This window comes from Acipenser ruthenus, chromosome 4 (assembly GCF_902713425.1).
Source record: "Acipenser ruthenus chromosome 4, fAciRut3.2 maternal haplotype, whole genome shotgun sequence".
Taxonomy (NCBI): domain Eukaryota; kingdom Metazoa; phylum Chordata; class Actinopteri; order Acipenseriformes; family Acipenseridae; genus Acipenser; species Acipenser ruthenus.
In genome coordinates, this window is record NC_081192.1 from 46,589,229 (window position 1) to 46,611,283 (window position 22,055).

Genomic DNA, 22,055 nt, shown 5'->3' on the forward strand with positions numbered 1-22,055 from the left:
TAAACACCCCGTTAAACCTGTGATAGTTGCGAATATTCTTATTTAGATTCTCTTTAATTCCTCCCCCCCCCCCCTCCCCGACAAGCAGTCCAGTGTGCATCCCTAATTACTACAGCATGTTCGTTTTTACATAACGGTTTATTGTTTAAATTACACCACAAATAAAATACATACCCTCAACCCTTCTCTTAAAAGCACAAAGATTTGATATTCCTTAGTTTCACATACTCAAAATCAAATGTGCTTGCCTGGCTTACAGTTTAATATAGTCTAAATCTTTATGTAGGTCAGTCTGGGTTTAAGCAGCTTTCCTGAATCTGTGTCAGCTTAAGCTGAAAGGAATTTCAATAAAACCCTCCCTGGTAGGCGTGGGCCTAAATGAGGCTGGCCTAGTTAAGCCTGATTTTTTTTGGGGGGGGGGGTTTGTGTGTTATGTGTTTCAGAGTGGAGAAGACGAGAGAGAGTGAGTGAGTGAGTGTGTGCGTGTGAGGGAGAGGGAGAGAAAGAGCCAAGAAGCAGACCAGAAAATAACTGCACAACACTCACAAATACACACAGACACAGTATAAGCAAGAATGGCTGCAGTATTCATGGCAACAAACATGGCGGGGAAAGCAAGGTCCTCCAATTTTACGTTGTCTGAAAAGCTGGATTTGTTAAAGCTGGTCAAACCCCACATTAGGATTCTGGAGGAGCACACCAACAAACATGCGGTGATCGTGGATAAGAACAAGTGCTGGGACAGCATTGCAGAGCAGTACAACACCCTGGGGGGCGACAGGCCTCCTCGCACTGCGCAAGGCCTCCGCACGCTCTACAAGAGGCTGAAGGAGAGCGCCAAGCAGGAGATGGTGCAGCGCAAGCATGCCCAGCCCGAGTATCGAGGCAGCATCTCTGAACCCACCAAAAGAGTGATGGAAATGATCCCCCATCTCTTCAGGCCCATCCATGACAAGGACCACAATGCCTTGCCGAGGTAAGAAAACCTATACAGAAATAATGCTGTGCCATTTATACCTCAGACCAAGACAAGAAAGAGTTGCACCTTAATCTGACATTGTATTAGCCGTCACTACGTGTCTCTGTCTATCTGATCAAACTTCCCTTGAACTGTACAATTCATTCCTGTGTGTAATGTGTGCTGCCCCCCTGAGTGCCTGAACTAAGCACCGTCTGCAACCTACATTCACAGTTTTGTTAAAGACAGAAAGGGGCGGGCGGGCTTTTTAACATGCTCTAACAACCTCTCTTGCCTACACAAGTGTTTTGTTGCCAAAACAGCTCTGTGGAAGGTATCAGGGTTAGGGACATACGTTTTCCTAACCCCTCCTCCTTTTGGCTGAGATCATACACCATGTATTAAAGAGATATTTACCTCATAATAATAGACACAGTGTTGTTCAAGTGAAACCACAAGCTTTCACTGTTTGTAACTCCCATTATGTAAAGTTGATACAGCAAATGCTGGTGTAACTAATGGATAGAGGAGGGAGGAAAATCCAATTGTCTGTCTTTATTTTTGGTTATACAAAAGGAGTTGGAAAAATCAGCAATTAGTGCACTTACCATGGGCTGCTCTGTTTTTTGAGTTGTTTTGTTAAAAATCCCACAGCATTAGATCAGTAACAAAAAATGTATTTTAATCTGTCTTTTTTAAATTTGTCCCAAGATGCTGTCATATATTTAAAAAATATTGTAGTGATCAATGTTATTAATTTGTTGCTACATGTATTGTGCATCAATTTCAATTAATCTGGTCATTTTGTTTTGTTTATATGTATTGATTATTCATTAGGCCCTGTGTGCATTAAAATAAAAACAAAATAGAAAATGCAATGCTTCTCAGTTTTTCAAGGTTTTCGGCTTCTAGTCAGAGCTATTTTCTGTAAATCCACGTTAACCAGCTTAGAAATGGCTTTAAGTACACAGAGGATCTTCTTGGTTTGAGAAGCCTATATGTTTATAAATATACATTCGCAGGCAAAAATATTATCACCCTACACTTAATATAAGATAATTCAATAAAACAACTTTTTTTTTTTTTTTTTTTTTTTTTAAATAAAACATGTTAAATGCAAGCATTTAGTGAATTTTATCCACTAATCAATATGACATAAACCAAAATACACCATTTCTGGTAACAAACAATCTTTATATCTTTTTTTTTTTTTTTTAAGGCACTTAAGCAATTTTAAATATTTGTTCATGACAAAAGTATTGGCACCTATACATTAAAAGTCTGTAAAAAAAATGAATAGAACTAATTAAAAAGTATATTCCTTGATTGAAAACCATTACACAGGAATTAAGCTGTATTATAAAGGCAATAGCCAGAAAAAGAGGTAATTATTTCCAACATCTGTTGAAGTAGAATGTTTTGGCAACACAGCAGATGATTGGCAACACAGCTAGACAAATCAGTTGGATTCACGTTTGAAAAAAGCATTTGTGGCAAAGTACAACAAAGGAAATGGCTACAGAACAGTATCAAAGAAATATGGAATACCAAAATCCACAATCAGAGCAATAATCAAGTACCACAGAATAAATTCAACTGGAATGCTTGAAAGAAGAAGTGGACATCCAAATAAAATCATGAGTGCAGCAGGTAGGAGAATTGACGGAGCAGCTAAAAAAAATCAAAGATTAAAAGCCAAGAGCTTAAAGAAAGATTTAGAAGCATCAAGCATAATGCACAAAAGAACTGTTTACAGAACACAGAAGAGTTGTATACATGTAGACCTCACTACAAGTGGTTACTTAAATCTTATTTTTATTTATTACTTTTAGTTTTTTGTCTTTTTTAGGATGATCTACAAACATGATTCCTCTATTGAACAGCCAGGAAGCTCTTCCTCTCTGCCAACTATTTCAGACTACCAGCCTGCCTCAGTCACTGTGAGACTGGATCAGGAGATAGATGTGAAGCCTCCTCCCGAGCTCACCATTCTGTCGACAAGAATCGAGGGGGACCAGGAAGAAGATGAAGATGTGGTGTCTGTGCATGGCCTTGACGGATCCATCTCCCCATGTCCTTCCTCTATCAACTTGGCCGTGACCATGTCTCCGTCTCCCATTCCAATGAAAAGGGATATCTATTCCAGAGCTGAAAGCTTTAGGCATCTGACTGGCATTGAACATGAAACACTGCAGCTATCCAAGGCAGAGCATGAACTGGTCATGGACAATCACAGGAAGATGGGTCTGTATATTGAGGAGAAACGGGAGGGACTGAAAAGGAAGCAGCAGCTGGAAGAAGAGCTGCTAAAGGGTAAAATCAAAGTAGAGAAACTAAAAGCAGCAAGACTCCGACATGGGCTTCCAATACCACACATGTGATCCTTACGGGATGCTTTTGTATAGATTGTACAGACTATAGCCACTGAAAAGATCCATTATGTCTTTATCAGTTCTTTTATTGTCGACCCAATACAGTGCAGCCTAAGATATATAAATATTTAGAAGGCCTGGCCATTTATGATTATTTCCATTTCATAAAAGAGAAATGTAAAGTTATTTTTTCTACAGTAAAATCAAAACAAAAAAAAAACATTGTGTATGCAGTGTAGACCAAAGATTGCTGCATCATACAGTAGTAGAACATAGTAAATTACAGCTTACATGTCCACAGATAGTGTGTGTGTGTGTGTGTGTGTGTGTATATATATATATATATATATATATATATATATATATATATATATATATATATATATATATATATATATCCATGTTGTATTATTTAAGCATTTTATTTCACTCATTGACATTTAGGTACCAAACACCGTTTGCATTCTGCATTAAGTTTGGCACCATTGGTTGTCCATAGGGTGTTACTACATGGATATTATGAAGCAAAGGAAAGTTAAAGGAAGTTATTGCTTTTCATTTATAAATATCATATATAAATATCTGTAACGTCTGTTATGTTAATGTTACTATATCATTACCAAAACACATGCACATGATATTTTCATATCACAAATATTGTGTGTGTGTGTGGTTGGGGCGGGCACGACATTTGCTCTCCAATTTAAAATGTATTTTAGGTGAGTAAATATTACCTTGAAGTCATGAGTACTTTCAATAAATACTGTACATGCTAACTTATCCTGTTAAGCAAATAAACACACAGAAACAGAACTTTTTATTTGAATTCCAATGCTGCAGATGGAATATACTTAACAACAGAATAGTGTTTACCTTCCAAAAATGTTGATGACAGATAGGTAAATTGGTAGGTTAGGTTGAGCAGGATGAAGGCAGTGCTGAGAAATCCAAAATCAAGAATCCAGTCGAGGTACAAGAAGCTGGATAACATGCAAACTCAAGCTGTGCAGCAAAATTGCTATGTGTATTTGTTATGCATTACATTTAAATATCATGCATAATTCATATTTATTCAATATGTAAAACACCCTTTACTCAGCTTATCTGGAGCACTGTGTGTGTGTGTATATATATATATATATATATATATATATATATATATATATACAGACGTGCTCAAATTTGTTGGTACCCTTACAGCTCATTGAAATAATGCTTCATTCCTCCTGAAAAGTGATGAAATTAAAAGCTATTTTATCATGTATACTTGCATGCCTTTGGTATGTCATAGAATAAAGCAAAGAAGCTATGAAAATAGATGAATTATTGCTGATTCTACAGAGATATTCTAAAATGGCCTGGACACATTTGTTGGTACCCCTTAGAAAAGATAATAAATAATTGGATTATAGTGATATTTCAAACTAATTAGTTTCTTTAATTAGTATCACACGTCTCCAATCTTGTAATCAGTCATTCAGCCTATTTAAATGGAAAAAAGTAGTCACTGTGCTGTTTGGTATCATTGTGTACACCACACTGTACATGGACCAGAGAAAGCAAAGGAGAGAGTTGTCTGAGGAGATCAGAAAGAAAATAATAGACAAGCATGGTAAAGGTAAAGGCTACAAGACCATCTCCAAGCAGCTTGATGTTCCTGTGACAACAGTTGCAAATATTATTAAGAAGTTTAAGGTCCATGGAACTGTAGCCAACCTCCCTGGGCGCGGCCGCAAGAGGAAAATCGACCCCAGAGTGAACAGAAGGATAGTGCGAATGGTAGAAAAAGAACCAAGGATAACTGCCAAAGAGATACAAGCTGAACTCCAAGGTGAAGGTACGTCAGTTTCTGATCGCACCATCCGTCGCTTTTTGAGCGAAAGTGGGCTCCATGGAAGAAGACCCAGGAGGACTCCACTTTTGAAAGAAAAACATAAAAAAGCCAGACTGGAATTTGCTAAAATGCATATTGACAAGCCACAATCCTTCTGGGAGAATGTCCTTTGGACAGACGAGTCAAAACTGGAGCTTTTTGGCAAGTCACATCAGCTCTATGTTCACAGACGAAAAAATGAAGCTTTCAAAGAAAAGAACACCATACCTACAGTGAAACATGGAGGAGGCTCGGTTATGTTTTGGGGCTGCTTTGCTGCGCCTGGCACAGGGTGCCTTGAATCTGTGCAGGGCACAATGAAATCTCAAGACTATCAAGGCATTCTGGAGCGAAACGTACTGCCCAGTGTCAGAAAGCTCTGTCTCAGTCGCAGGTCATGGGTCCTCCAACAGGATAATGACCCAAAACACATAGCTAAAAGCACCCAAGAATGGATAAGAACAAAACATTGGACTATTCTGAAGTGGCCTTCTATGAGTCCTGATCTGAATCCTATCGAACATCTATGGAAAGAGCTGAAACTTGCAGTCTGGAGAAGGCAAGCAGAATACATTTTAGGAAATTCCTTCCTAAAAAACCAATATTTGGTCTGAATGTTCTAGCTGTGGTTATTTCAGTTTTATAACTGAGAAATGTAATAAACTACTTTAAAAAAAATACAAAAATAAAACAATAGTACAGCTATTATGACTGATGCAACATGTTTCACGGCACATCTGTCTCACTTGATGAGAAACTGTTGGGTAGTTTATAAAACACTTCTAATGGTAACACAATGCGCAGGTGGGCGGGTTCATTGCCAGTCGGGCAGCTTACGGTTTAGTATTGCAGCCCCTAACGGGCTAAAAGTGGCATTTTGAACTTTTTAGTAAATTGGTTAAAATGAAATTGCTGTCAATAATTCTGAAGTGTTTCGACTGAACATCAACTGCAGTGCTCCCTTGTTAGTTCACGATTTGATAATTCACTAATTTGTCTAATTCAAGTTGAGTACATGTTGAAGTGAAGGTATTGAACAGGCACTGTACTGTATTAAAGCCCTTTATTATTTCACTGTTTTTTGTTTTATATGTTTTATGTGCAAGGCAGATATATTAAGATAGCACTGTAGCTGTCAACCCCCCTTAATATCCCTTATTTCACCCTCCACTTATTATAACCACATTGAAATGTGCTGGCCAGAATAAGGCAGTCAATAGGACAATCTCCTGATTGATTCATCTTTGGTTGTTATCACACTGCTTTTATCAATCCCATTTGTCAGTCATTCTACTGATTTCTAACTCCTTCAAAATTACTTGGAGGAGGGGGAGGGGGGGTTAGGGTTAGGATTAGGGTTAGCACAAGATTAGGAAGTTGCTGTACAGTATTACAATCTTCTGATGTTAAAGAAGCATGATACAGCATACAGGCTGCAGTGTGTATGTTAACATCTTTCTTGTTTTTAATTGTTACAATGTGTTCTACTATTGTAATTGCAATCAATACAATATGTAATGATATGTTTCATGTTTCATTATTTGCTTATTTGGTCATCTTATTGCTTAACTGCTGATAAAGTCAACTCCGGTAATTAAAAGGATTTATTGTACCTAAACACTAAACACTTTGGTTGTAAGATGTAGCTGAAGAGTAAATAACAAAATGATATGTACAGTGCAATCCGTTTATAAGAATTACTGATATAAGAACCAACCGCATATAGTGATCAAAACCGCTGAGACAAAATCATTCCTATACCAACCAATGTAAAATAATCTGCTTGTAAGAATCAAGCAATCGGCTTATAAGAATCATTTCGGGGCAAACTGACTGCATGTAATATGATACTGTATCAAGTGCAATGACGTTTACAGCCAATAAAGCTGTTTTTGAATTTGAATTTGATCACATCTCGCGTGATTAGGCACGTACACAGCGTGTATGCAGTATAATCCCTGGTCCGCAGTGACTCGCAGCAGAAAAAAAGCAAGTCGACATGGCAAGAAAAAAAAAAAAAAAAAAAAAGACGCGCGACTGCATTGTACAGGTATTTTTTTGTGTTCTCTGTTAGTGAAAATGTGTTTTAATAAAGTGAATACTCATTCATTGAATACACACTGAGTGCAGCACTGTTATTGTGTGATATGCATGTAGAGGGAGGGGGATAGCGTAGCGTCGTGGTGAGGGGGGGGGGGGGGGGATTGCGGAGCTGTGCATCTCTGCTTTGTGAAAAACTGTGAGATTTGCATTGCAACAGAACAAAAGCAAGCCACAGATGCTTAAATGCAGTGGTAGTCCTGACAGTAAAATACTGTACTGTAATGTCATTTTAATTCAAAGGCCATTACATGTAACGCCACTCGGCAGTTAAACTAGGTACCCTCACGAGACGATCGCTTCTCAAGTATACTGTAGTAAAATAGGATTCTGCAGCCTTGAGTAAACATAATTGTGATCATATAACAAGTTGCTTACACACAGGGACTTATTTTGATTGTTTTGATGTATTGTCCTTAGTGATTGAGCACCATTGACATTTGTATACTGTATTTAAACTGCTGATGTGCAGAGGCACGCTTTTGCTAATTGTAATCATATCTGGCCGCTTTTAAGAATCAACCGCTTATAAAAATCAAATAATCTGGGACTGATGTGATTGTTATAAACGGAGTGCACAAAACATTAGGAACACCTGCTGTTTCCATGAAATAGACTGACAAGGTGAATCCAGGTGAAAGCTATGATCCTTTATTGATGTAACCTGTTAAATCCACTTCAATCAGTGTAGATGAAGGGGAGACAGGTTAAAGAAGGATTTTTAAGCTTTGACACAATTGAGACGTGGATTGTGTATGTGTGTCATTCAGAGGGTAAATGGGCAAGACAAAAGATTTACAGTAAGTGCCTTTGAACAGGGTATGGTAGTAGGTGCCAGGCGCGCCGGTTTGAGTGTGTCAAGAACTGCAGCGCTGCTGGGTTTTGCACGCTCAACAGTTTCCCGTGTGTTTCAAGGATGGTCCACCACCCAAAGGACACACAGCCAACAGCAGGCCAGTGGTCAAAAACGGCTCATTGATGAAAGAGGCCAAAGGAGGCTGACACGAATTGTGCAGAGCAACAGCTAGAACTCGTCGTACCTTGACACGAATGGGGTATGGCAGCCGACGACCTAACAAAGTTCCACTTCTTTCAGCAAGAAACTGTGGTTGCAGTGGGATAAGGAACGAAAACACTGGACACTGGAGGATTGGAAAAACATTGTCTTGTCTGATGAATCCCAGTTCCTGCTGTTTCACAGATGGGAGGACTAGGGTATGGAGAAAACCACATGAGTACATGCATCCATCATGCTGCGTGTCAACATTGCAGGCTGGTGGTGGTGGTGTGATGGTGTGGGGTGTGTTTTCATGGCACACATTGGGCCCCGTGATAAAAGTGGAGCAACGTTTGAATGCCACAGGATATCTGAACAGCATTGCCAATCAGGTGCATCCCTTCATGGTAGCAGTGTATCCATCTGCTAATGGATTTTTTCAGCAGGATAATGCCCCATGCCACAAGGCTAGGATTGTCCAGGAATGGTTCCACGAACATGACAGTGAATTCAGCTTACTGCAGTGACCTGCCCAGTCACCAGATCTCAATCCAATTGAGCATCTGTGGGATGAGATGGAATGAGCTATTCGGAGTAGAGATCCACTACCAGCCAACTTGACACAACTGTGGGAAGCATTGGAGTCAACATGGGCCAGCATCCCTGTGGAACGCTTTTGACACCTTGTAGAGTCCATGCCCCGACGAATTGAGGCTGTTCTGAGGGCAAAAGGGGGTGCAACTCAATATTAGGAAGGTGTTCCTAATGTTTTGTACACACAAACAGTGTGTATGTGTGTGTGTGTATATATATACAGACATGCTCAAATCTGTTGATACCCCTCCACAAAAAACGAAGAATGCACAATTTTCTCTGAAATAACTTGAAACTGACAAAAGTAATTGGCATCCACCATTGTTTATTCCATATTTAATAGAAATCAGACTTTGCTTTTGATTTTTTATTCAACATAATATTGTAAATAATAAAACAAATGAAAATGGCATGGACAAAAATGGTGGGACCGCTAACCTAATATTTTGTTGCACAACCTTTAGAGGCAATCACTGCAATCATACATTTTCTGTAGCTCTCAATGAGACTTCTGCACCTGTTAACAGGTAGTTTGGCCCACTCTTCCTGAGCAAACTGCTCCAGCTGTCTCAGGTTTGATAGGTGCCTTCTCCAGACTGCACCTTTCAGCTCTTTCCATAGATGTTCGATAGGATTCAGATCAGGACTCATAGAAGGCCACTTCAGAATAGTCCAATGTTTTGTTCTTATCCATTCTTGGGTGCTTTTAGCTGTGTGTTTTGGGTCATTATCCTGTTGGAGGACCCACGACCTGCGACTGAGACAGAGCTTTCTGACACTGGGCAGTACGTTTCGCTCCAGAATGCCTTGATAGTCTTGAGATTTCATTGTGCCCTGCACAAATTCAAGGCACCCTGTGCCAGGCGCAGCAAAGCAGCCCCAAAACATAACCGAGCCTCCTCCATGTTTCACTGTAGGTATGGTGTTCTTTTCTTTGAAAGCTTCATTTTTTCGTCTGTGAACATAGAGCTGATGTGACTTGCCAAAAAGCTCCAGTTTTGACTCATCTGTCCAAAGGACATTCTCCCAGAAGGATTGTGGCTTGTCAATATGCATTTTAGCAAATTCCAGTCTGGCTTTTTTATGTTTTTCTTTCAAAAGTGGAGTCCTCCTGGGTCTTCTTCCATGGAGCCCACTTTCGCTCAAAAAGCGACAGATGGTGCGATCAGAAACTGACGTACCTTCACCTTGGAGTTCAGCTTGTATCTCTTTGGCAGTTATCCTTGGTTCTTTTTCTACCATTCGCACTATCCTTCTGTTCAATCTGGGGTCGATTTTCCTCTTGCGGCCGCGCCCAGGGAGGTTGGCTACAGTTCCATGGACCTTAAACTTCTTAATAATATTTGCAACTGTTGTCACAGGAACATCAAGCTGCTTGGAGATGGTCTTGTAGCCTTTACCTTTACCATGCTTGTCTATTATTTTCCTTCTGATCTCCTCAGACAACTCTCTCCTTTGCTTTCTCTGGGGTCCATGTTCAGTGTGGTGCACACAATGATACCAAACAGCACAGTGACTACTTTTCTCCATTTAAATAGGCTGAATGACTGATTACAAGATTGGAGACATGTGTGATACTAATTAAAGAAACTAATTAGTTTGAAATATCACTATAATCCAATTATTTATTATCTTTTCTAAGGGGTACCAACAAATGTGTCCAGGCCATTTTAGAATATCTTTGTTGAATAAGCAATAATTCATCTCTTTTCACAGCTTCTTTGCTTTATTCTGTGACATACCAAAGGCATGCAAGTATACATGATAAAATAGCTTTTAATTTCATCACTTTTCAGGAGGAATGAAGCATTATTTCAATGAGCTGTAAGGGTACCAACAAATTTGAGCACGTCTGTGTGTATATATATATATATATATATATATATATATATATATATATATATATATATATATATATATATATATAATGACAAGATGTGGACCTCTTTTTGTGGAAATATTTTGCACTCCAGTTGGGAAAACCTTGATAAATAATTTATTTGAAACCATATATGGTTTGTAGGTGGTTAGAAACTGGAAATGGTATTTTTTTTTTTTCAAAGTGGAATTACACCACTGAGACAATTTTACATTTACAAACATAAGAAACATTTTAATTTCAGTAATGATGCCACCATCCATTCCCATTATTATGGATGTACTTTGGCATTACCAGTATTAATTTGATGTATTTCCAAAGGTAGCAGGTTATTTGTGGTTAGAATTATTCTGCAACTGACGTTACAGTAGTAAAACCTTTATTTCTGGCAAATCAAAAATTAAGTCTTTGAGGCCCCATCACCGGATTTTACCTTTGCATTTAAATTATTTACTCCACAGATGTCTCGGGATGATGGTATCAGGTTACTAGCATGCATTAGCCTTAGCATGCATTTGCATAAACAGTTAATAGGTTTACTTACTGTCTGGGGGGGTGGGGGAGAAACTGTAAAGAGCTTATTTGGTTAGGTATTTGACCGTTTTAAACTAGGAATTGGTCGGAGAATACCTGCAGAAAACTGAAGAAAATTCAAAAGTGCATTAGTTTATGAAATAATGTCTAGGAACAAAATTCTGTGATTCAACCTTCCAGTTTTTGCACAGTGCTTATTAGACTTCACTGTTTTTATATCTGAAGGCTTTTACTTACTGTATTATTATTCGAGAGACCTTTTACTTCAGTGAATTCTGTAGCAGACAAGGAATAATGAATATTTGGCACCAAAGGCGAATTCCTGAAATAAAGAATCAGTAACCTTACTAGATGCAGTCCTGCATAAGGACTGTTATTTGACCTACAATTTTGCAGTAAAAGGTCATAAGAATATTCAGCCCATCTTGCTTGTTTGGTTGTTAGTAGCTTGTTGATCCCAGAATCTCATCAAGCAGCTTCTTGAAGGATCCCAGGGTGTCAGCTTCAACAACATTACTGGTGAGTTAGTTCCAGACTCCCACAATTCTCTGTGTAAAAAAGTGCTTCCTATTTTCTGTTCTGAATGCCCCTTTAGCTAATCTCCATTTGTGACCCCTGGTCCTTGTTTCTTTTTTCAGGTCGAAAAAGTCCCTTGGGTCGACATTGTCAATACCTTTTAGAATTTTGAATGCTTGAATCAGATTGCTGCGTAGTCGTCTTTGTTCAAGACTGAATAGATGCAATTATTTTAGCATGTCTGCATACAACATGCCTTTTAAGCCCGGAGTAATTCTGGTCGCTCTTCTTTGCACTCTTTCTAGAGCAGCAATATCCTCTTTGTAGCCAGATTTCCAGAATTGAACACAATATTCTAGATGAGGTCTTACTCATGCATTGTAAAGTTTAAACAATTCTTCCCTTGATTTAAATTCAACACTTTTCACTATATGTCTGAGCATTTTGTTGGCCTTTTTTATAGCTTCCTCACATTGTCTAGGTGAAGACATTTCTGAGTCAACATAAACGCCTAGATCTTTTTCATAGATTCCTTCTTCAATTTCAGTATCTCTCATATGGCATTTATAGTGGGTGTTTTTATTGCTTGTGTGCAGTACCTTACACTTTTCTATATTACATGTAATTTGCCATGTTTCTGCCCAGTTCTGAATGCTGACTAGATCATTTTGAATGACCTTTGCTGCTGCAACAGTGTTTGCCACTCCTCCTATTTTTGTGTCATCTGCAAATTTAACAAGTTTGCTTACTATACCAGAATCTAAGTCATTAGGAATAGCAGAGGACCTAATCCTGATCCCTGTACTCCACTGGTTATCTCGCTCCATTTTGAGGTTTCTCCTCTAATCAGTACTTTCTGTTTTCTACATGTTAACCACATGTTAATCCATGTGCATGCATTTCCTTGAATCCCTACTGCGTTCAGTTTGAGAATTAATCTTTTATGCAGGACTTTGTAAAAAGCTTTCTGGAAATCTATGCTATGTCCTATGCTTTGCAATTATCCATTGTTGATGTTGCATCCTCAAAAAATCAAGCAGGTTAGTTCGATCTCCCTTTCTTAAAACCATGCTGACTGTCTCCCAGGATACTGTTACCATATAGGTAATTTTCCATTTTGGATCTTTATTATAGTTTCCATAAGTTTACATATAATAGAAGTCAGGCTTATTGGTCTGTAGTTACCTGGTTCGGTTTTGTCTCCCTTTTTGTGGATTCGGTATTATGTTTGCAATTCTCCGTCTGTCGGTACAACCCTGTGTCAAGATCTTGGTTAGCAGCTTGTAAATAACTTCTTTCATTTCTTTGAGTACTATTGGGAGGATCTCATCTGACCCAGGGGATTTGTTTATTTTGAGAGCTCCTAGTCCTTTAACACTTCTGCCTCTGTTATGCTAAAGTTATTTAAAACTGGATAGGAACAGGTCGACTTGTGGGGCATGTTGTCCATATCGTCCTTTGCAAAAACTTGTGAAAAGTAATCATTTAATATATTTGCTATTTTTGTTCTCTTTTTGTCTACAATTTTGCCATTTGTATCTTTTAGACATTTTATCTCCTCCTTGAATGTTCTCTTGCTGATATAACATTGGATAAACTTTTTGGAATTGGTTTTAGCCCCCTTAGCAATGCTCATTTCTATCTCTCTCTTGTCATTTCCTTTTTGACTTGTTTGCAGTCCCAAGTACTCTTTCTGTGTACTTTGTTCTTGGTCCCTTTTAAACGCTCTGTTAAGTGCCTTTTTCACTGAATATTTTTTCAATTCATCTATTAAACCATTTTAGCCATTTTTTTAGATTTTGATTTGTCTACTTTTGGTATGTAATTGTTTTGTATACTGTAATCTCCTGCACCTGCCTGCAGTCAAAGTTAGTTTGTATTTATGTAATTTAGGACAGGATGATTTAGAAGTTGTCTGCTTGTTTAGATTTTCCACATGAGCTACTCCTTAAAAAATGTAAAAAAAAAAAAAAAAAACGTTGGTAGTTTAATGCACTAAGGGTACTTTATTGAAGTCATTACACTATGAATTCCAAAATAAGTTTAACTGAATAACTATGTTTTTAATATATGTTTTTAATGAATAATATAAAATATTAAGCTATTTTATTACATATTTGTTTTCGGTTAGTGTAAGTGCCACTATAGCCATTGTTTGTGATACTGCATAGGCCTAGTTCAGGTCAACAACACTGAGATGCTTCGTTAATCCAGTGCAATGCAGCAGGGATGTCCCAGGCTGGTGGCAAAGGCCTTGTTTTAATTATTTAAAGCTATTTCTGCTGGCTGACCTTTGGAATAGAAACATTACACTGTGTTTCCCAGGATTTAATATATTGATAGACTTTCCTAAAAACATCTCTACACAGCATGCACTAATTGGCTCTTTTTTTTCTTCAACCTAACAGTTTTGCCAGTCATGTGATTGGTTTGATGCTGAGATAGGGTCTGATTATGACTCTACAAACACTGTACGTTTTTCATATTTATATCTTAATAAGAGAATATATTTATTGTCATTGCACATGGTAAGAAGTAGAACAAAAGGTTCATTTATTTAAAAAAAAACACTTATTCAAAAAATACTTTCTTTGGTACACAATAAGGCATGAATTAATCGATGGAACATAATGTGTAGAGGATTAGGTGCTTTAATGTAGTTGGTGCAATGCAGCTTCATCAAGGAGGTTTCTATGTCTATTTACTGTTTGAAACCAGGATCTGTATTTCTATCACTAAGACTAAATCCTGGTGAGAGAGGCAGTAATCATCTTGTTACAGACAAGCCCACTGTGCACACATTCATTTTCAGTACAACAATAAGAATATGTGTTTCATGGATGCCTAGAATCTTTTATTAAGGCTGTTGACCTTGTTTCTAGTTACAGTCTCTCTGCACTGCTACAGCACACAAGAGAGTGTGGATTATCATGGATTTGTGCATCTGATTTGTTTGTTTTTCATCAAGCTTTATGTTCCAATAGTTTGTCAAAAGACAAATTTGTGGTGGTACACAAAATGATAATTAGGCTATATAGAATATATCCTTTAAAACATTATTGTGTCTTTTTTAATTTAGCTGTTGTAGCTGACACCAACGCATTAAGCAAACAACAAGCCTTTTGAATGAAGATACTTTTGAGTGTACCAAGGGGAAAAAAATATATATTCTTGGATATTCACAAATTATTTTTCAAATGAATGTGGAATGCAAAGACTTGTCTGAGGCTGATTTATTTTTTTATAATTTTGAGAGAGGTATTCACTAGGAAGTTATTTTGACAAACAGTCTGTAGTCTAGTTAATCATAGTTGTAATGATTAATAATAATTATTATTATTAGTAGTAGTAGTATTATTACTATAATATATATATATATATATATATATATATATATATATATATATATATATATATATATATATATATATTTTTTTTTTTTAACTAAACCACCCACTTATAGGTGCCTGTTGTAAGCAACTTCTTGGGAGTAAATTCTTGCATTTTGCTAAGTGCAGTCGTCTATGACATACTGTACCAAAGCAAAAAAGGTCACTTTGGCAGCACAAGATAAGCATGCTCATAAAAATGCAACAAATGCACTAATTCCTAGAAAAATAGTCATCAATTAGCATGTTTTCAGAATCTCCAGCAGGTTCATTCTGTTTTGCCTGGGTTGGTAAGATCTGTGAATCCCTTTCCTACATGTTCCACAGGTTTGTGTTCTTAATACAGACATGAATAAATTCAATGCTTTCTGATTTGCAGATACTGCATCCAAGATCTATCAAAATCAACCCAAATCATCCCGGTTGTTCTTACCTCCAAAGTCCATTTGTAGCCTTCCCTCGCAGAGGACAAACACGGTCAAACCTGAGGTAGGACAGAATGAATCAATCAGTGTCGTTAAGTACTTCAGCGTGGTGTGGTGCAAGGCATCAAAGAAAAAACACAAGAGGTGGGAGGCAGATGCAGTGCTAGTGACCAGAGGGAGGACGGTGACACTGAAGGACATTGAAGGCAAAGACATTGGGAAAGGTACAGTAACTTTTGGCTGGTAGTCTTTTGCTATAACCAATGGGCCAAGCTTCCAGCCATGGGATCCTGGGTTCTAAATGCAGCTAACCTACTGACTCACCGTGTTCTTCATGTTAAATACTGAAGTTTTTACCTACTCCTTCAACAGGATAATAGACAGCATTGCATCAAGGTGATGTCATAAACCATGCTCAAGAAGCATAGACCCCAGAATTCAATAAAACTTTATTGTAAACACAGATCTGTTTTAATTCCTTGATTTATTTTAGTAATTTTATTAAGCATATCCTGTGTGACACTGCTGTTAACAGCAAACTTAAAGGATGAGAAGTAGAATATTAACGCTTGAGTAGGGATCATCATTATGTTATCTTGGTTAAAGACTGCAATGCATTCCTCACACGTTCATCTCACTCCTGGTTGGTCATATGTTAATGTCAACCTAGATGAAGCACCGCTTATCAGAGAACTAGTGATGTCTGCAAATTGTTGATGCACCTAGTTTATCACAATTGGTATGTCCCTATCTTTTGTCATTCTCTTCAGGTTTGTATCTGTAATGTGTTCTTATCCCTGCCATGTACTGATACAGGTCTGCAGAGCGGGAAGGCCTCACTGAAAGCCAGACTTTGATGGTTGGTGGGAAGGAGGTAATGGGGACCATCCTGCCAGAAGATTTCAGCTGTGGCAGGTGTTTCCATTCAGTTCCCGCTGAAGCTGTCAATCAGGCCTCTGGTCCAGTCGAACAGGCTTTACTAAAGCCTTTTTTTCAAGCCCTTGATAAGTGGCTACAAAGGGAACAGGCAGAAAGAAGTCAAACAAAGCCTGATCTGCAAACCACTACACAACCCTTTCGCACCAGGTACAGAATCATTGATTGCAGTTCCAGAGAACTATATATATATATAGTTTACAGGCATGGCGTGGGACGAATGTCACTTACATGCTTGTTTTCATCTTCATCAGATGCACTGGTCATGCCACGTCCCTCCATGAACCACCAGTGGATGTTTAACAAGGTTGGTTTGCAGGTGGTGGATGTTGTTGTGGACCCTTACCTCTCTACCCAACTGTGGCCACATCAGAGAGAGGGGATCATCTTTCTTTATGAATGTGTGCTGGGGATGCGGTATTAACCAGCATTTTCATATCTGTCTTAACTTATACTTGTCACTCAATATGATATTTTCCTGAAAAATGTTTACCTAAAATGACTGCTGTGCTGTCCACCACTGTGTGATACCTGACATTGGAGACACTTGTGATCGCCTGCGGTTTTAAGCATTCCGTTTTTGTAATACTGTTTTCCCATGAGAATCTCTGTATTATATCTCATTTGTTTATCTTTGCCTATATATCTGTGTAGCCTTGTGTTTATTCTTAACCAATAGCAGTGAAACTCAGCATGGGCTTCTGTGCCACAATTTCTAGAGGTTTTTATAACCGGGGTCTGACAGAGGTACTTTAGAATTCATTCTTCCTACCATTGGTTAGGATAACACTGCCTCTTCAGTACCACTCTGATGAAAGATTGTATAAGAAGTGATTTGTTATAAGAAGTTACAGTTCCACATCCTGTTTATGTAGGCTATGGTCATGGTATGTAGGTTATGAGAGCAACACTTCTCAATTTAATACAGCTTTGAAATGAAGGGATGCATGTAGATTAAGAAGTTCTTCCACTGTGAATGTAGGTCACAGTGAGCTACATTTCCCCTTGTCTGGTTGGCTGAACTCTCTATAATAATGAATTATGAGATGCCATCATATATCCTTTGGATATAGGTCATGGCATTGTAGTTTTTCATGTTAATGACACTTCTAAGGTGTTATTTATATATTTGTTTATCTAATATTGTACCCAAGAGCTGTCTGGCTTTAAATGTTACATTATAGAAGATTATAATAGTTTCAGTTAAGTATGTTCTTTTGAACTCCGATTATTATGCTTAACAAGTCAAATCATTTTATAAAATAATCAGTTTTGATGCCAACCGCCCCTCCCAAAAAAACCCCAAAACAACCACAAATCCTTTGAGCTTCTACAGTGCATATCACTGGTGTGGACCCTTCTTCGACAGGGACACTACGGGAGCAAACCAGTGATAAAGTAAGTGCTCATCGTCGCACCAGGCAGGCTGGTGAGAAACTGGAGCAAAGAGTTCCAGAAGTGTCTGGGGACAGAGCGAATCTACGTCTTTGCTGTAGATCAGGTATTAAAATTCAAGGCTGAATATGTGGGGATTGTTATCGTTAATAAATCAACATTAGGTTCTAAATCAGCTTTATCTGAAACAAATACTTAAACTTCACTTCAGTGGTACCTATTGGGGGGGAGGCGAGTCCACAGGCAAAAATACCCTGCATTTTTATTTATTTATGTATGTATGTATGTATGTATGTATGTATGTATGTATGTATTTATGGGTGGTTGTACATTTTATTTGCCACAATGTACATAATCCACACAAACTGTCTCCAAAAGTATTTAACATTTTAACATATTATTATTATTATTATTATTATTATTATTATTATTATTATTATTTATTAGCAGACACCCTTCCAGGGCGACCTACAATTGTTACAAGATATCACTTTTTTTTTTTTTATATATATATTTTAATATTTGTTAGTTTGCTAATATTTCTGATGCTAATAAAACTGATGAAGTGTCAGTTGAAATTGTAGGGAAATATATCTGACAAATGTATTTTTTTAATCAAAAATACTTTATGTGTAAAAGAAAATAATGTTAATACAATCGTATAAACATTAGATATAAGCAAGCAAAGACGCGCAGGTCACAGCATGCCCCAATGTATACGTTTCTATCATAACACACGTCTGTGGAGTCAAATCAAAGAATTGACTGATGATTCAAACAAAAACATGACATTAAATACTATGAATATATTAGCATTTCCACCCCATTTCTTATACTCTCTTCCAATCAGTAACCTAATCTGTTAGAAATCATTTCAAACTAGTCCTTTGTTTGTGGTGCTTCGTTTTCACACTGTGTCTCCACTCCTCCACCCATCTTGATTAGACACCTGGTAACTTTGGCACTCTGCCCGGATGCCAAGATACGAGAGACTGCAAATGTCTATTTTTTTTTTTTTTTTTAGACAGGAAAATTGCAAAGTCTTGCTTAGCTAGTTACATGTGCTTTAAGATGTATCAAAATATGAGAATATAAAAACTCATACAAATAATCAACTACATAATTAATACTTTATGAAGAATGTCATCTCTTACAAAATCCTTATTTCTTCAAATCATGGTTTATGTATTAAAATGTTTTCACCACCAAAGATATTTTCACAAAAATGCCTCTGACTTCATTTTTGACATACTTGGTTCAAAGCTGTTACAAGACCCCGTAGACACAAGTAATATAATATAGAGGTTCATTTTACAGTAGATACTATGCTGCAATATACTGTACTGTGCTTGGTTCTACAGTGTCCACATGTAAAGCTATATAGTGAAAATAAGTTGAACTTGCATTTATGTTCTTTTTTTCTTGTTCCTGTTTTCTTTCAAAGGATCACAAGGTTGAGAATTCCCCTCTCTGCTCGGTACTCCTCATCAGCTATGAAATGTTGCTCCGGTCCCTGGAGCAGATTCAGAAGGTCGAGTTCAATATGATCACATGTGATGAAGGGCATCGCTTAAAACGGGTTCCCAAACTTTTTTACCCAAGGCCCACCTGTTCAGCTGCATTAGGCACTGCGGCCCACTATTCGCACTCCTTGGGAAAATGTCAAATTAAAAACATTTTCTATGTTTAAACCTGTAACATTATAAATAAACCTAATCTAAACTGTCCTTTATTCATTTGAATAAATACTGTGAAAGATGGACATCACACAGAATATGCACTGAGTGAAAATAAAACAATTGAAACACTTTAATTTTAGTAAATAAAATAAATTGCAATGACTAAACAGATGTTCTTATCAAACCTTTAAATTAGGTACCTGAACAGGAATCACTTTGAGTAAAACCAGACAACGTGCGCAAAAACATAACTTAAATCCTAATATCTGAACACTGTGTAACTAAAACGTCCAACCGTCACCTCTCACGCTGAACTGTCATGCACAAAAAAGACAAATGCGCTCAATACAGAGGGAATCGAGAGCCTTGCAGAAGTTACTTTTTTCACCACTACTCTGTGCAACCAAATATAACTTGCAAAATCACATTCAGTTGGCTTGCAACACCCCCCCCCCCCCCCCCCACCCAAAAGAAAACTTAAGAAAATAAGTCCATCTACAGCGACTTATGATGGGCCATATTTGTGTGACCTGTTTCAACTAATAGCTAAACAAGAATGAATGAAGCCTGATGTCTTCCTTACTGCAGGAAGAAAAGCAGCTTGGCTAAAGAGCAGCTGAGCTTGGTCGTCTGACTGGCCTCTTTATCTTGACGAGGACACAGGAGATCATTAACAGATGCCTCCCCCCTTAAAATGGAATGGATCTTCTTCTGTGAGCGTGCAGCTGGAAGTGTACCGAAAGCTTCTGACATCTTGCATCGTCAGGTCCTTCCTGCAGGGGGCGGCTGAGAACAAATCACCCAGGCTTGCTGCATACTACCACCAAGGTTTGTATAATATAAGCAAGCAGCGTACCTATATCATAAGACTAATAAACTATAATACCACTGATAAAAACAATATATATTTTATCTCAAGAAATACAATAACTGTTTTGAAGGCTATTAGGCACCCGAAACGCTGAAATTCAAGTCCAGCTCTTTTGGTTTGTAAGAAGTGTTATAACAGCAGTGTGGAGTAGTGGTTAGGGCTCTGGACTCTTGACCGGAGGGTCGTGGGTTCAATCCCCAGTGGGGGACACTGCTGTTGTACCCTTGAGCAAGGTACTTTACCTAGATTGCTCTAGTAAAAACCCAACTGTATAAATGGGTAATTGTATGTGAAATAATGTATAATGTGATATCTTGTAACAATTGTAAGTCGCCCTGGATAAGGGTGTCTGCTAAGAAATAAATAATAATAATAATAACAACATATTATGAATGCTATGTCAGTTTTGATGTTTGACTGTGGATTCAGTGAGTTTTCTATTTAATTGTAAAATGAATAAATTAAAATATCAAAGGGTGGTGTCGAAAAAAATGGAATGGTTCTAATAACATTGTTAGTGTTGCTGCATGGTGTAAAGTGAAGCTGGTAAGGACAGTGAATAATCTGCTTTTTTAAAATAATGCCAATAAAACTGCAGGCATCTCGCTTTGGAATTTTTTCCACATTCTAAGGACTCTGCATACCTCATTATAAAATCTAAATGCTATCAGTGAATACTGTAGTTGATTTGGCTTGCCAGGCTCTTGGTTACATAACAAAGAGTCTGCAGCAAGCACACTGTGTACAGCCATTCTCGTCATAAGCAAGGGAACCAGTCCTGGCTTGTTTCCTCATCCAACTCACTGATTATTATCAGTGGAATTGAAAATAATGTAAGCAGCTGAGTGGCTTCTCAAATGAATAAGTGGCCTTTTAATAAAAAAATTATTGCGACCTGGTGTCGAATAGCGGCAAAAAGTAAAGCTTCTTGTGGTTTCATTTTAGTTCCTTTTTGTCTAAAAATTTCAGCATCCAATATTAGTACAAAGGCACAAACAAACTACAAAAAAAGTCTTCCTGACAGACATGTTGTATTTCAACAGAAAAAGGGGAAGAGTCCTAAAAGCAGGCCTGATGAGGTTTGCGAGAGCGCTCTCTATGAGGGGTTAACAAACCTGTTCCCGGAAAGATGCAGAGCTGATGGATATAAAACAGAGGATTCTGGGAAGCTGCAGGTACTGGCTGACCTGCTGGCAGCAATCCGCCAGCTCAGTCCTGCTGAAAGGTAGTTTAATTAACAGGGTTAATACTGTAGGCCCAAGCTTTTTAAAATACCTTTTTATTTTAATGTAAATAAATCATACTTTAACTTTAAACAAGAAAATCATATCATGTATGTGTTAGAAAAAAAGAAAATAAACTTTCTTTAATGGGAAACTTGACCAATAACCACCAGCAACAGACTGGCGTTGGTTTTTACTTAAACGACAATACATTTACGATAGAAAAACACATCATACTGTACATCATAGGTAAGTAACAAATAACTACACGCAAATAAGATGATCAAAATTTCACATGTAAATTGAATGAGTTG

General features: G+C 37.7%; 1 protein-coding gene across 2 annotated transcripts; it reads left to right on the forward strand.

The window, feature by feature from the left end:
- The first annotated feature begins 428 nt into the window (after positions 1-428).
- Positions 429-20,475, forward strand: LOC117400027 (fibrinogen silencer-binding protein-like). 2 transcript variants are annotated; one of them, XM_059022461.1, is made up of 7 exons: positions 429-976; positions 2,808-3,271; positions 15,592-15,861; positions 16,454-16,723; positions 16,828-16,880; positions 19,413-19,499; positions 20,236-20,475. In XM_059022461.1, exons 1-4 carry the CDS (start codon positions 576-578, stop codon positions 16,492-16,494), a joined length of 1,176 nt encoding a protein of 391 aa, XP_058878444.1. In that variant the 5' UTR covers positions 429-575; the 3' UTR covers positions 16,495-16,723; positions 16,828-16,880; positions 19,413-19,499; positions 20,236-20,475. The 2 variants fall into 2 exon arrangements, with proteins under 2 accessions (XP_058878444.1, XP_033854351.1); XM_033998460.2 differs by lacking the exons at positions 15,592-15,861; positions 16,454-16,723; positions 16,828-16,880; positions 19,413-19,499; positions 20,236-20,475 and having other exon boundaries at positions 2,808-4,445.
- Positions 20,476-22,055: the final 1,580 nt, after the last annotated feature.

What these genes read in the sequence shown, in the direction of transcription:
- LOC117400027 (XM_059022461.1), top strand. Translation starts at nt 576, where the DNA reads ATGGCTGCAGTATTCATGGCAACAAACATGGCGGGGAAAGCAAGGTCC. An exon ending in GGAAGAAGAGCTGCTAAAGG is followed by an intron (nt 3,272 to 15,591) that starts GTAAAATCAAAG and finishes TCTGATTTGCAG; the next exon opens with ATACTGCATCCAAGATCTAT. An exon ending in AGGCAAAGACATTGGGAAAG is followed by an intron (nt 15,862 to 16,453) that starts GTACAGTAACTT and finishes GTACTGATACAG; the next exon opens with GTCTGCAGAGCGGGAAGGCC.